The following is a 15,522-nucleotide window of genomic DNA, read 5'->3' as shown; positions in this document are numbered from 1 at the left end:
AAACAAAACACCCTCAAGAGGCTCACCCGGCACTTGACCTCATCCCCAACGTGGTACTTCTTCTCTGGATTCTTCATCAGGACATCAGCCAAGTGCATGGAAGGTACCAGGCCCCTCATTTGCTCACCCATCTTCACCAGTATCCCAAATGGCTTTATGGTCAGCACGGTGCCCTAGGGAGTCCAAAGAAAAGATGCCATGATGCCTCCTGAGTGATCTTCTCTCCATCTCTTACGAAGCCTCTTTTGAAGCCCACTTTCTGGCCTAACCATGAAAGTTATTTCAGATCTCACATGGGTAAGAAAACACACACTCACCAAATGTGGATTTAATCAAGTTTGCCATAAAGGCCTTAACATCTTTCAAGTCGAGCAAGTTCTTCCTGTCTGCCCTGCAAGTACACTGCCTAAAGGAGGGAACTGTATCTATCTCCTAAAGAACAAACTCAGGGCTGGGCGTGGTGGCACACGTTTGTAATCCCAGCATTTGAGAGTCTGAGACAGGAGGATGGCAGTTCGTGGACAGCCTCAGCTACTTAGGCCATTTGCAACTCAGTGAGACCCTGTTTCAAAAAAAAAAAAAGAATAAAAAATAGGGCTGGGGTGTAGCTTGGAGGTAGAATGCCCCTGGGTTCCATCTCCTCCCCCAAAAAGGAACAAACTCAACCTAGAAAGGAGAGCTACTCGATTGGAGCTATATGGTTGGAAGAGAGGCACCTGGAACAGCTTCTCACCAATATCTCAGGGAGCTCAATTATCACAAAACTACCTTCCAACTGCTCTTCTAACCACCACCAAATCCCAAACCCTAGGACTATGACCTACTGCCTCTGCGGAGTCGATGCTAGTTACGACATTACCTTGACATTAATTACAAGTTAACCTAAAGAACAGAAATTCCACTTAGCAGGCAGAGGCAAGGAACAGGATTTCGCATGTGTTATAAGAGGACTGATAGCTGACGGCTAACCTGTGAACTAAAGAATGCCTGATGGTGGCAGAGTAGCTGCATGCTTGAGGACTTACCTTTACCACTTCCCCAATTTTGATGTCATTATATCTAAGGTACTGAGCTTCAATAACAGATCTAGAACAAAAGGAAAATGCAAAATTAAATAAACTTGGGCAGAGGTTGCCTAAAATTCAGCACTATCACAATCATGCTCAGAAGAAAAAACCCTCACCCAGCAAAGCCATGAGAAACTGAAAGTGTACACACAGGAGGACTTCTGTGCGTGCACACACACGTATGTTAATAGCATGCACGCGTGAGTGCCCCCCCACCCCATAGGCTAAGGGCAGGCTTACGTCCGCAAAGACAGCAATGCCAGTTCATCCATTTGGCTGTAGTCAATAATTCTACACTTGTGAGTGTTCCCTGGCTTGAAGGCTTCAGGATTGAAGACTTTCTTAGAATCTGAGAGATGGCTGAGCTGCAAAGTACCAAGTGAATGAGGATAAGCCAGAGGCAACAGGCCAGAGCCAATCAGACTTCAAAGCACACTGGGATGACAGTATGTTTATCATGTACCATAAAAACAATACTTTGTTCCAAATAATTCTTCTCACTCTACCATTATAGAATCTCAAGAAAGCAAGAGAAGAGTCTACATCATTGGTCAATAAACTGTACTCATGAGCTACTATAAATTTATTTATTGGTATTAAGGATAGAACCCAAGAGCAGTCTACCTCTGAGTTACACCTCCAGCCCTATTTTATTCCTTCATTTTGAAACAAGGTCTCAATAAATTGTGGAGGCTAGCCATGAACCCGTGATTTTCCCAACTCAGCCTCCCAAGGACTGGGATTATAGGTATGAACCACCACACCCAGCTGCCTATATCCATTTTTTTTTCCTGTACTGGAGATGAAACCTAGGGGCATTCTACCTCTGAGCTACACCCCCAGCCCTATTTTTTATTCTTTATTTATTTTATCATATTTTATTTTATTTTTTGGTGGTACTGGGGATGGAATCCTCCTACCTCCAGGCTACACTCCCAGACCTATTTTATATTTTTATTTTGAAACAGGGTCCTTTAAGCCAGTGAGCCTGCCTTTGAACCTGTGCGATCCTCCTGTCTCCGCCTCTCAAGCGCGGGGATTACAAGCGTGCGCCACCACACCCAGCTTGCCTATATCCATTTTTACAAATAAGTTTTACTGAAACACAGCATTGAGCATCCACTGGCTACTATCTGTGGCTACTTGATGCTGTAACAGCAGAGATGAATAGTGAGGTACTGATCATATGGTCCAAAGGTTCAAAATATTCACTACCTCTGAGCATGGAGATGCACGCTTGTAATCCCCATACTTGGGAGGCTGAGATAGGAGGATCCAAAGTTCGTGGCCAGCCTCAGCTACTTACTGAGACCCTGTTCCAAAACAGAGAAAAAAAAAGGTTGGAGTGTAGCTTGAAGGAAGAATGCCCCTGGGTTCTACTGAAAAAAAAAAAAAAAAAAAAAAAAAAAATCACTGTCTAGTTCTAAGAAATTCAGTCTAGTCCTGTAAGAAAAACTCTGCTAAAACCGAATCTAAATCCTACCTCCGGCCGGGCGTGGTGGCGCACGCTTGTAATCCCCGCACTTGGGAGGCGGAGACAGGAGGATCGCGCAGGTTCGAAGCCAGCCGTGCTGGCGTAAGATACCCTGTTTCAAAAATATAAAATAGGTCTGGGAGTGTAGCCCGGAGGAAGGAGGGCTTCCAGGAACCCCAGTACCACCAAAAAAAAAAAAAAAAAAAAAAAAAAAAAAATCCTACCTCCATCTTATTCTTGTTCTTACCATTAGCCAGATATAAAAAATGACTAAAAAAGCCTAATATAATAAACGGATGGTATACTTGCTATTAAGAGTCTTTCATGCTTGGGAATACCTAAAAATAAGAAACTAAAACCAGACGTGGTAGTGCACATTTGTAATCTCAGTACCTGGGAGGCTGAGAAAGGAAGATCACAGCTTCAAGGACAGCCTCAGCAAGTAGTGAGACTCATCAACCTAACTGAACCCTGTTTCAAAAATAAAATAAGGCTGGGAGTGTAACTCAGAGGTAGAATGCCTCTAAGTTCAATCCCCAGTACCAAAATGATAAAAGATAAGAAACTAATACTGAGGGACAAAGGAAATAGCAAAGAACTCAGGTGTCCCAAAATTCCTTCCAGTAATGAAATTCCTGAACAATCAAAAAAGCTTCCTTACCCTTGCATAGGCCAGAGCCCCATCCTTCAGCCGGAAAGTGGCCCCGGCTTTGTTGAAAAATCCCTGGACGGGAACATCATTCAGCACGCCTCCTAGGTGGGGGCAAGACAGTCGGGTGAGGGGGCGCCCGGGCTGCAGGAAAATGGGGCGCAGACTCAGGCGCACAGCTCTGGTCCGAGGATGAACACACAGGATGCAGGCTCTTACCTAGATAAAAGAAAGGTCAGGATGAAGAAGAGACGGCAGAGAAGTTACACTAAAGCAGACCTCTGGCCAAGACTCTACATGCTGATCAAGAATGTAAAGATTAAAATATTTAGCCAGGCCGGGCGTGGTGGCGCACGCTTGTAATCCCTGCGCTTGGGAGGTGGAGACAGGAGGATTGCGCGGGTTCGAAGCCAGCCTCACTGGCTTAAGAGACCCTGTTTCCAAATAAAAAAAATATGAAATAGGTCTGGGAGTGTAGCCTGGAGGTAGAAGGGTTCCATCCCCAGTACTACAAAAAAAAAAAAAAAAAAAAAAATTTAGTCAGTACTAATATCAGCTTGTGTAATCAAGTAGCATGTGGAAAAGTTAAATAAAATGCCCTCGTGAGCCTGCATATGATTAAATCAGTGATTACTCACGGCCAGAGAAAACATATACCAGGGGTTCTCTCAATACCAAGAAACTAATGCACACACAAGAAAAGCCTGTGTGGGTGTCAGTACAGCAAAGGCTCAACTGAAATGCACAAAAAGCCTCATCTGGACAGAGCAAGTGGCAAACCCGTGACCCCAGCTGCTCAGGAAGATGAGGCTGGAGGATCACAAGTTCCAGGCCAGCCTCGGCAACTTAGCAAGACTGTCTCAAAGTAAAATAAAAAGGGCTGGGGATGCAGTCCAGTGGTAGAGTGCTTGTCTAGCATGCCTGAGGCCAGAAGTTCAATTCCCCAGTACTGGGGGGAACCCTGATCTAATCACAATGTCAAATCTCAACTCTATACACGAATATGACTACAGGAAGAAAAACATTATTACAGAGAGGCTGAGCAAAATATTAGCCCAATTATTACTAGGTGGAGGGGGGGAAAAACAGACACACCTTTCTTCATTTTTTTCTCAAATCTAATCTATTCTACTCATAGGAAATAATTTTTTTCTTTTTGCCATGCTGGGAATTGAACCCAGGGCCTTGAGCATGCTAGGCCAACTCTCTACCACTTAGCTACACCCCAGCCCTCACAGAACTTTTTAGAAAAATTGTTTTGTTGTTTTTGCGGTACTAGGGATGGAACCCAAAAGCATTCTACCTCCAAGCTACACCCCCAGCCCTACTTCTATCCTTCCTTCCTTCCTTCCTTCCTTCCTTCCTTTTTTTTCTTTCTTTTGGTGATACTGGGGATGGAACCCTTCTACCTCTCGGCTACACTCCCAGACCTATTTTTTAATATTTTATTTGGAAACAGAGTCTCTTAAGCCAGCGAGGCTGGCTTTGAACCTGTGTAATCCTCCTGTCTCTGCCTCCTGAGGGCAGGAATTACAAGCGTGCACCACCATGCCTAGACATCACAGAACTTTTTAAAACCATCTTTTTCTATTTAAACATATTATATTACCAAAACATGTTAAGTTATAAAAACAAAAGATTTCCTAACCCCCCAACCAAAATTATGTGGAACATGAAATTAAAAACTAAAATATGCCTTCTACACCAGTGCCGGCTCTAATCTCAGTCCAACCCCTGGTCGTTTCTGGTGCTCTTTCCAAAACACTGTTATCGGTTCCCCCACCTCCTCTCTACACATCTGTACAGTGCAGTCTGAGGGTCTTGCCTGAGACTGTCAGGGACTGAGACACAGCTGGAATTAAGAGAAGTACAATGTTCTTACTGCTTGGTTTGAGAAATACGTCCCAGCTTTCTTGGGATCCAGGTGCATAAAGTCCACCAGGCCCGTGAAGAATGTGAGGAAGTTTAGTGTGAGGCCAAACTGAGTCACCTAGAAAAAAAACAGAACAAGTTAGGAAGTTTGTTTTCCTGAAGGAACAGAAACGTGAGGCACTATACATAGCCAACACTCACTGCCACTTTATCCACAAACACTGTACCTACTCTCCCGGCTGACCCTTTTCAGACTTTCTCCCTATAGAATTAAGTGGCAGGGCCTGGTGTAGTGGCCCATTCATTATTGTAATCCCAGGGTTGAGACAGGAGGATCACGGTTCATGGACAGCCTCAGCTACTTAGTGAGGCCCTCTGGAACTTAGTGAGAACTTGTTTCAAAATAAAGAATAAAGAGCCAGGTGTGGTGGTGCACGCTTGTAATCCCAGAGCTTGGGAGGCTAAAACAGGAGGATCGCACAGGTTCAAAGCCAGCCTCAGCTACTTAGTGAGGCTCTCAGCACCTTAGTGAGATCCTGTTTCCAAGTAAAGTATAAAATAGGTCTGGGAGTATAGCCCAGAGGTAGAAAAGCCCCTGGGTTCTACCCCCAGTACCACAAAAAATAAATTAAATAATAATAAATAAAAAATAGGCTGAGGGTGTAGCTCAGAGGTACCTCAGTACCACCAAGGAGGAAAAAAAAGTGGCAGGACAACCCCAAGCACTGGCTATTTGTATTTATTTATTTACTTACTTATTTTTGCAGTACTAGGGATTGAACTCAGGGGCATTCTACCTCTGAGCTACACCCCCAGTTCTATTTTTTATTCTTTATTTGGAAACAGGGTCTTGTTGCAAAGGGCCTCACTAAGTAGCTAAAGCTGTCCACGAACCACGATCCTCCTGTCTCCGCCTCCCAAATGCTGGGATTATACGTGTGCACCGCCGTGCCCGGCTTTGGCTGTTTATTAGTAAGGTCACTTCCCTTCCAGCCTATGAGTAGACTCCAGCCCTCTGACCTGCTAGAATTTCTCAGTGGGATGCAAGGAGCTTTACACAAGTATCCTTAGAGAATTGCCAGCCTTACAACTTAGATAAACGGAGCTACTCTGGATATTTGTCCAGACCAGACCAAGAAGATAGAATCCAAATGCTTACGAAAGGGAGAAACTGACTATGAGCAAAGTTACTCATCCTATAGAGCCCCTCAAAAGCTATGGTGACAAAGTTTCTCAAAGGATCAGTGAGGTTAGCTGGATGTGGCAGAGCACGTTTGTCATCCCAGCATCTAGGAGGCTGAGACAGGAGGATCGCGGTTTGCGGCCAGCCTCAGCTACTTAGTGAGGCCCTTTGCAACTCGGTGAGACCCTGTTTCAAAATAAAGAATAAAAAATAGGGCTGGAGGTGTAGCTCGGAGGTAGAATGCCACCCCCAACCCCCCCACATATACACATCAGCGAGAAAGGAACTGAAATTAGGGAACTAAATCGGATCCCTAGCTCTCCGCCTCATCTGGAGGTTCCATTCCTCTCTGACCTCCCCAGAAAATAAGAAATGTATTTTCTGGAAAACTATCAGAATCAAGTAAGAGTATAAATCAAAGAGAGTATAAATCTTAAAAATGTGGATACAGAAAAGTTCCCAATGTCACTTAGATATGAAGACATTAACCCCTTCCTCCCACCTTGCTCTCAAGAAGCCAAGCCTATACCTCCTGCACAGAACCTGCTAGATGCAGCCATGAGAAATCTAAGACATCAGAGAAGACCTCTAACAATAACATATGGAAGCCAGGCGTGGTGGCGCACGCTTGTAATCCCTGTGCTTGGGAGGCTGAGACAGGAGGATCACGCAGGTTTGAAGCCAGCCTCTGATGGTTTAAGAGACCCTGTTTCCAAATAAAATATAAAATAGGTCTGGGAGTGTAGTCGGGAGGTAGAAGGCCCCTGGGTTCCATCCCCAGTTCCATCAAAAAAAAAAAAAAAAAAAAACCAAAAAAACCACAACAACAAAAAAAAACAGAGCCGGCATGGTGGTGCACTTATCATTCCAGCATTCGGGAGGCTGAGACCTAAGGATCGTGGTTCACGGACAGCCTCAGCTACTTAGTGAGGCCCTCTGCAACTCAGTGAGACCCTGTTTCAAAATAAAGAATAAAAAATAGGGCAGGGGGTGTAGCTCGGAGGCCAAATGCCTCTGGGTTCCATCCCCAGACCTGCAAAAATAAAATAAAATAAATAAAAATAACATCTGGAGGTTGACCAAAGAAAATGTGCTCACTCCTAGAGAAGTCAACTGGCCAACAAGTCCCCGCGGACACAGATCTGTTAGTCTTTCAGCACCCACTTACAATATGGCAACCAAAACAAAAATTATTTTAATAAGGAACTGGTAGTTAAAGTTGAGAAACTCTCCCATAAGCTAGGATATAAACAAATATATGTACATACTAAAACTAATAAGAAATTATATATTTTTCTAAAATATAAGAATTACAGCTGGACATGGTAGCGCATGCTTGCAATCCCAGCATTTGGGAGGCTGAGACAGAAAGATCTTTGCAACACAGTGCGACACTTTCAAAATAAAGAATAAAAAATAGGGCTAGGGTATAGCTCAGAGGTAGACTGCCCCTGGATTCAATTCCCAGCATTGTAAAAAAAAAAAAAAAAGAAGAGCACTGACCAAGTTCTACTGGAGGTAGTAATAACAAGCCTTGGTGAGAATGGAAAGAAATTGCTCTTAGGAGAATATATACATCAATAAAACAGGACAGCCACTTTTTTAACTGAAAAAGGTACACAGAGGCTGGGGATGTAGCCCAAGAGTAGAGTGCATGTTTAGCATGCAGAGGTCCTGGTTCAACTCCCAGCACCAAAAGCAAACAAACAAAAACAAGATCCAAAAATATCTAAAACAAAACAAAGCAAAACCCCCCAAATACCTAAAAGTGAAAAATCAAGAACTACCAAGAGAAGCTTATTACTTAGAAATACGGAGGAGAGCCGGGCGTGGTGGCGTGCGCTTGGGAAGCGGAGACAAGAGGATCATGCTGGTTCAAAGCCAGCCTTGCTGGCTTAAGAGACCCTGTTAACAAATTAAAAAAATAAGCCGGGTGTGGTGGTACACGCTTGTAATCCCAGCATTAGGGAGGCTGAGGCCTGGAGAATCACGGTTCAAGGACAGCCTCAGCTACTTAGGCCCTTTGCAACTCAGTAAGACCCGGTTTCAAAACAAAGAATAAAAAATAGGGCAGGGGGTGTAGCTCGGAGGTCAAATGCCCCTGGGTTCCATCCCCAGACCCGCAAAAAAAAAAAAAAAAAAAAAAGTAATATATATATATATATGTCTGCGAGTGTAACTCGGAGGCAGAAGGGTTTCCAGGAACCCCAGTACCACCAAAAAAAAATAAATAAATAAAAGAAATACAGAGGAGATTAAAAGTATTAAAGTAGCGATTAGGACTGGGTGTGGGGTTCATACTTGTAATCACAGCTAATAGGGAGTCTGAGGCAGGAGGATCACAAGCTTGAGACCAGCCTGCACAATTTACCAAGACCTCTTAGAACAGAAAAGGGCCAGGGAAGTATCTGAGTATCTGAGCCCTTATCTAGGCTGCCTAGAATGTGGGAGGCCCTGGGTTCATCCCCAGGACCAGTGAATGAATGGAAGGCAGGGGTTAGGAGATGAGAGAGTTTTTTGTCCTAAGTCTTTTGACCTTTTAGATCCACATGTTAACTTTAAATTTCCTAGCAGTCATTTTTTGCGCGCGTGAGAAACGTGCGTGCGTGTGACTGGGGACTGAACCCAGGGCCACCCACATGCTAGGCAAGCACTCCGTCATCAAGCTCATCTGAGGCTTTTTCTCTCTTGAGATAGGGTGTCTCACTAAGTCGCCCAGGCTAGCCTTGAACTTGCAATCCTCCTGCCTCAGCCTCCTGAGGAGCTGGACTACAGGCGCACACCATGGCGCCTGGTTTCCAGCAGCCACATCTTAAAAGTCACACACACACAAAACAGGTGACATTTATTTCAATAATAGTTTATTCACCCCAATAGGTCCAAAATCTAACTTCACCGTATGGCACTAGGCAGCATTTCAAGTGCTCAGTGACCACAAGTGACTAGTACTTATCGTATCCAGTGCAGAGCTAAGATTAGATGCATGTTCCTACCTTAAGAAAACTTACTTTTATTTGGGAAAATAAGAGTAACAGTGACCCACTCACCTTCTGTACCTGGGCTTTGACCACCAGTCCTGGCAGCAGGTTATTAAGGGTCCAGTTGTGCTCCTCAGTAGCAATGGCCGAGGAAATCTCTGAATGCTCTACGGAGAGACTAACGACTCCTCCGCTGCCTTTTACCTGCTCAATGACGCAGGTCAGGTATTGTCCCACCTTCAGTTTAGCACCTGGAAGCCAAGCCCCAGCCCCGAAAAGAAAAAATACCTCTATGAGAAGGACTTCAACGACGGCCCAAGCAGCGCCTGGCCTGCGCACCCAGTGAGCATCTAATAGTCCTCCGATTCCCAGTCACTAAGGGACCAACTACAAAGAGGGAACGAAGGTACACTGTCCTATCTGGATTCAACTCCCCACAAAGACACGGGAATCTCAGCAAGCTAGGAGAATGCTGGTTTGGAGGTTCTAGGGGTGCAAATTCAGTGAGATCTTCTAGGTGAGGAAAACTGAAACGGCTCCATCGGGACTTCGTGAGATCCACCCTGCCCCTTCACCCACCGTCCCTTTCCTACCAGCTAGGATTACCCATTGATTTTCCCAAGCCAAATGGCCTAAGGGTCACTATTCTGTCATGCTACTCAGCAAAATGGTATTTAAATATCAGCCAGGTATGGTGGCGCATGCCTGTAATCCCTATACTTGGGAGGCTGAGATAGAAGGATCACAGGTTCAAAGCCAGACTCGGCAACTTAGTGAGACCGTGTTTCAAAATAAAAAATAATGTAGGGCTAGGGATGTAGCTCAGAGTCAGAACCACAAATGAATATATAACACCCCCCCACACACACCTTTGTTCCTCTGCCGGATGTACTCCTGGGCTTTCTGTAGTGGCAGAAAAGCTCTGGTCCCACCAACACCGATGTCCACCACATAGCCGTGGTCTTCCAGGCTGGACACAGTGCCTGTCAGTAACTGCAAAAGAGGAAGCATTCCCAAAAGTTCCAAGTCAAAAGTAATGGGACCCATGACAAATATCCACCGCCAGAGTAAACGTTCCCACCATTAATCTCGACACTCTATCCCATAATCAAAAGCCCCCACATTTAACTTTTAACCACAAACCCACTAGAGGCGGAAAGATAATCAGTTTTCAGTTTCCCAAGGCCTGAAGGACCTTCCAGTTTCTAGACAGAGAAGAACATACACACAGCTGAATTATGAAATGGCGAAGACGCCTCTCATCTGGAGATTTTTCAAGATAGGAGAGCGAGTGAGCGAGAGAATGTGTGCGTGTCTGTTGCTGGGGACTGAATCCAGAGGCATTCTACCTCCCAGTTACACCCCAGCCCTGTAATCTAGGGCTGAAGATGTAGATTTCCTTCTTTTATCTAACCACATCCTACCAAATTTTCGGGGCCTTTCTCAGATCCCACTGCTTCTAACCAAACACTGCAAGATCACATTCATCTCTTGTCCCTTGATTACCAGAGTATGTACGAGTGCAGCTTACTCTTTACTACTTACTGACGTGGAGGATCTGAGTCAGGACTAAGTTCTCCTGAACTTCCATAAGGCCACATACAAAGTGGCGATCTATCCATTAACACAGCCGGCAAACTAACTGCCCTGTCCACGCTGTCTCCTAACCTCAAGCGGCCCTCAAGCCTTTCACACAATGTCAGAAGGCCTCTGAAAAAGGCTTTATCTGTGAAGATGTCGTGGTGAATCAGGCACTATGATGAGGTCCTCGCCTGCTAAGGTTCGCTTGAGGATACTGTTGTGCCATCAGCAAACTTGGGACTCACCTTCCCCTTCTTTCCTCCAAGTTACTGAAATGAGGTTCCAGTCTTGAATGTTCATTAAGTACCCAAAGCACCAGCAGCCTTTCCCTCCAAAAATAGACCCACTCTGTGCACAGCGGTTAAGCTGAGAGTAAAAGGTGGCCTAGACCACATTTTCCCCAGGAGGCTGGGCAGAGTGAAGGCCATGTGCCTTTCCTCTTCCCTGACCAGACACATACCATGCCAGGCTTCAGAGACTCAGCACCCAGCACTCTGTTGACATTCTGAGGGTCCAGAGATAGCTTGACACTCTTTTTGCCCGTCTTTGTGATGCTCAGACCGCTCACCACGCATCTCACCAGCATTCCAGGTGAGAAAAGTTCCGGCAAGCGGGGCAGGTCCTGTGGAGCAGCAGTGAAGAAGATCTGACACTCCCGTCCTCTGAACCAAGAACCTGTCACCTTGGCTCAGCGGCTTCTCCCCCTCAAACCCAAAGAACCCAAAAGGTGGATGAAGAGTACCACTTGCCCACAGAGGAGACGGTTCTGTGATCAAGTCAGTCTTGAATTTCAGCATAAGGTTAATATGTGTCCAACCCAGACTTCCCTGACCTCAACCACCACCTGTCCACCTGCTGTCTCAACTGTACCTCAAACTTAGCATACGGGAAAGCCAAATCCTGATCGTCCTTCCCATCGAGTCATGCATAACAAAAACCTGGGACTTAGCCGGGCGTGGTGGCGCATGCTTGTAATCCCAGCATTTGGGAGAATGAGACCAGAGGACCATGGTTTGCTGACAGCCTCAGCTACTTAGCAAGGCCCTTTACAACTCAGTGAGACTCTGTTTCAAAATTAAAAAATATAAAAAAAATTTAAAAATAGGGCTGGGGTGTAGCTCAGAGGTAGAATGCCTCTGGGTTTCATCGCCAGTACACACACGCGCGCGCGCGCACACACACACACACACACACACACACACACACACACACACACACACACAGAGCCAGGACTTGCCCTGACACCTCTACCTCACCACCATATGGAATCTATCTTTAGGAAATGGCTTTCCCTATAACTCTTTGGTAAATCCTGAACACAAGTTGCCATCAATCTGAGCCTAAACTACTGTGATGGCCTCCTAACTGATCTCCAAGGAATTTCTTATGCCTTTTCAATCTATTTCATCTGCTGTCTATGCATCACCCACCCCAGGGAGAATATTTCAAGGACTCCCTACTAATTCAAAAAAGGTTTTTTGGGGGGATCTGTGGATGGAACCCAGGGGCATTTAACCTCTGAGCTACATCCTCTGCCCTATTTTTTACTCTATTTTGAAACAGGGTTTCACTAAGTTGCAGAGGGCCTCACTAAATAGCTGAGGCTGTCCTCGAACCGCAATCCTCCAGTCTCAGCCTCCCAAATGCTGGGATTACAAGTGTGCGCCACCACGCCCGACATGATTCGAAATTTTAAAACCAATCCTTGGGCCAGGCATGGTGGTGCACGCTTGACTTGGGAGGCTGAGACAGGAGGATCGCAGGTTCACGGCCAGCCTCAGGCAAGTAGTGAGGCCCTCTGCAACTTAGCGAGACCCTGGTTCAAAATAAAAATTAAAATATAGGGCTGGGGGTGTAGCTCAGAAGTAGAATGTCCCTGGATTCAATCCCCAGTTCTGCAAAATAAATAAGCAAATGAAACCAATCCTTCATGTGTTCCACAGCCATGTATGGTCTGGCTTCCACTCGGCTCTCCTCTGGGGCCACCCAAACCACACTCCCTCCTTCTCCAGCCATCCAAAACTTCTCTGTTACGCAGCCTGTGCCTTCTGCCTGAACTCCTTTCCATTCTACCTAGGAAATCCTCACCCTTCAGATCTCAGCTCACGTTTTCTTTCCTATGTGGCTCTTTCAGGCTTCCTGGACTAAGTGAAAAAATCCCCTTATTGTTTTAAACAAGCAAGCCCCTTAATATAAACTCTCGTGGCACCTGTAACTTTCCTTCTTAGCACTTACCAAATTGTCAGTTTTACATGTATTTGGGCACCACCTACTTTCCAGATTTCGCTTACCTTCAGAGGTTCTTCTTGCGCCACCTGCTCATTCAGCTTTTGGGTGTAGGCAGCACAGACCTCAGTCACTTGCACAAACCCCTGGAGGCCATTGGGGAGACTGATCACCAGTTCCAGCTCATTTACCTCCTTCACACAACCCAAAATTCGCATTCCCTCACACAGGGACTAGGAGAGAAAAAGTGAACTGTTTACAATAAAGAAGAGAACAGTGATGGGGGCTAGGGGTTGGGCTTCTAGCCTCAACTACGACTTTTTTTTTTTTTTTTGGTGGTACTGGGGTTCCTGGAAGCCCTTCTCCCTCCGGGCTACACTCCCAGACCTATTTTTATTTTTGGAAACAGGGTCTCTTAAGCCAGCGCGGCTGGCTTTGAACCTGCGCGATCCTCCTGTCTTCACCTCCCAAGCACGGGGATTACAAGCGTGCGCCACCACGCCCGGCCAACTACGACATTTAAAAGTTACACAAAATTGAGTGTGGTGGCACACGCCTGTAAACCAGTACTTGGAAGGCTGAGAGGATTGTGGGTTCAAGATCAGCCTCGGCAACTTAGTGAGACTCTCAGCAGCCTAGCGAGACCCTGGTTCAAAAACAAAAAAATAAGACCCCGTTTCAAAATAAAAACTAAAATAGGGCTGGAATATACCTTGGAGGTAGAATGCCTCTGTGTTCAAACCCCAGTAACAAGCAAAACAAACAAACAAAAGCTGGGTGTGGTGGTGCACGCTTGTAATCCCAGCGCTTGGGAGGCTGAGACAGGAGGATCGCACAGGTTTGAAGCCAGCCTCAGCTTAGTGAGGCTTTCAGCAACTTAGTGAGTATAAAATAGGTATAAAATAATAAAGTATAAAATAGCCCAAAGGTACAAAAGCCCCTGGGTTCCACCCCCAGTACCACACAAAAAAAAGAAAACAAACAAACAAATTACAGAACTTTTATAAATGAAATGTGTCAGTGTGTACATATCCATGCACTTATCAGATACACAGAGCAAGCGCTTCGACCTTTGCCTTTTACCATATCCCAAGCAATCCAAATTCAAACGCCTGGCAGACGACGCAGGGAAGGAAGCGGGCCAGAGAACACAGAAGCGGACACCGTGCTTGTTGGCTCTAAAGGGTACAACCACTACGCAGCTCCCGGGACCACAAAAATCAGGGATCATGGAACTTGTGTTGTCAGCACTTTCAAATTCTAATGAGTCAGAATTCCATTTTTCATGTGAAATCTCTAGTTTTCTAACGTTGCCTCCAAGTTAAACAATTTTTTAAAAAGTACACAGGACAAACAAAACACTCCTGTAGGCTGACTCTTTCCCCTCGGAATCACTTCGCTTATTTTCTTTTTTACAACTAATATATATTGGAGTTATAATAAAAATCTTTCAGGAACATAACACCATATCATCTGTCTAAAGTAGTTCTCCATCTATGAAATGAACGGTCGCTCAAGTTACTGTCGGTTCCGACCTCTGAGTCTATCAAGACAAGCAGAACCAAAGCACTTTTTAAATGGAAAGGACCCCAGGCACCGGTTAGCAGACAAGAGGAATAATAACGCTCAATTCTCAGCACCATCGGCAAAAATCTAGATACGTACATGAAATAAGCACGCGGGAGGCAGAAAAGAATGAAGAAACAGCACGCACGCAGACTTACTAAACCAAGGAAGCATGTTAAGAAAACAAACTTAAACAAACCTCAACACTAAGGATTGCAAACTTCTCTTTTATAGACTTGCTGCTTTCTCTCTTTTCGATTTTCAACTTCTTTGTTTTTTCTGGGCCTTTCTGGCTCTTTTTCCTTTTGGTGGATTCTTCTTCAGTGGAAATCTAAAGGGGGAAAAAGACCCACAAAGATTGAAAAGAATGAGAAGCGGCAATCCTGGTCTCCCTCACGGTGCGCCACCGGTCACCTTGCTTTATTTCCTCTCTCTCCAAATGTGCCCCCAGCTCTTCCTCTAATTCCTACTGCCACCCAACTCTCCCGTTCAACCTCCAACACGCCCTTTGCCCAAGGTCTGAGAAGCCTCCTTCATGCTCCCAAAGTCCCTTCTCTCCTGAGTTCTTCCTCCCTTACCTGGAACAGGCACCAGGTTTCTCCAGCTTGAGAAGGAAGCAATATGAAACAGGGCATGAAAACAGAAACTGTCGTCAGGAGACCCGAGCTAAACCCCCAAACCTCTCCATAAGCTGTGTGGATTCAGCTCAATATATAATGCTCTCGAGCCCCTCTTCATCATGGAATTGTGATTTCTACTTATAATATAGTTGGGAAAATTACATAATATAGACCTCAGGTCATACACTCAAATTATTAGTTCTCTACCCCTCACATTTGGAGCTCAGTCTAGTCTAGGTGAGACTGCAAAATTCAAATGCAAATTCTGATCATTATATGTGTGAAGGATCCCATTTACAAATGCAA

The 15,522-nt window shown here is 45.3% G+C and overlaps 1 protein-coding gene across 2 annotated transcripts in view; it reads right to left on the bottom strand.

Annotated features, from left to right (window-relative positions):
* Positions 1 to 15,522, bottom strand: part of PDCD11 (programmed cell death 11) — a gene marked incomplete at both ends in the record, with an annotated part of 41,791 nt that overhangs the window by 24,977 nt on the left and 1,292 nt on the right. For both annotated transcript variants that reach the window (XM_080694505.1, XM_080694506.1), the window contains 10 exons: positions 27 to 173; positions 1,026 to 1,086; positions 1,308 to 1,432; positions 3,203 to 3,409; positions 5,073 to 5,180; positions 9,293 to 9,474; positions 10,093 to 10,216; positions 11,265 to 11,426; positions 13,096 to 13,263; positions 14,796 to 14,927. In XM_080694505.1, the coding sequence (XP_080550631.1) occupies positions 27 to 173; positions 1,026 to 1,086; positions 1,308 to 1,432; positions 3,203 to 3,409; positions 5,073 to 5,180; positions 9,293 to 9,474; positions 10,093 to 10,216; positions 11,265 to 11,426; positions 13,096 to 13,263; positions 14,796 to 14,927 (1,416 nt within the window). The remainder of the gene's footprint in view (positions 1 to 26; positions 174 to 1,025; positions 1,087 to 1,307; positions 1,433 to 3,202; positions 3,410 to 5,072; positions 5,181 to 9,292; positions 9,475 to 10,092; positions 10,217 to 11,264; positions 11,427 to 13,095; positions 13,264 to 14,795; positions 14,928 to 15,522) is intronic.

The sequence above is a fragment of the Muscardinus avellanarius genome (genome assembly GCF_963383645.1).
Source record: "Muscardinus avellanarius genome assembly, chromosome: 4".
Classification (NCBI taxonomy): Eukaryota; Metazoa; Chordata; class Mammalia; order Rodentia; family Gliridae; genus Muscardinus; species Muscardinus avellanarius.
The sequence above is the reverse complement of the archived record's forward strand: the minus strand, read 5'-3'. Positions and strand labels throughout refer to the sequence as shown.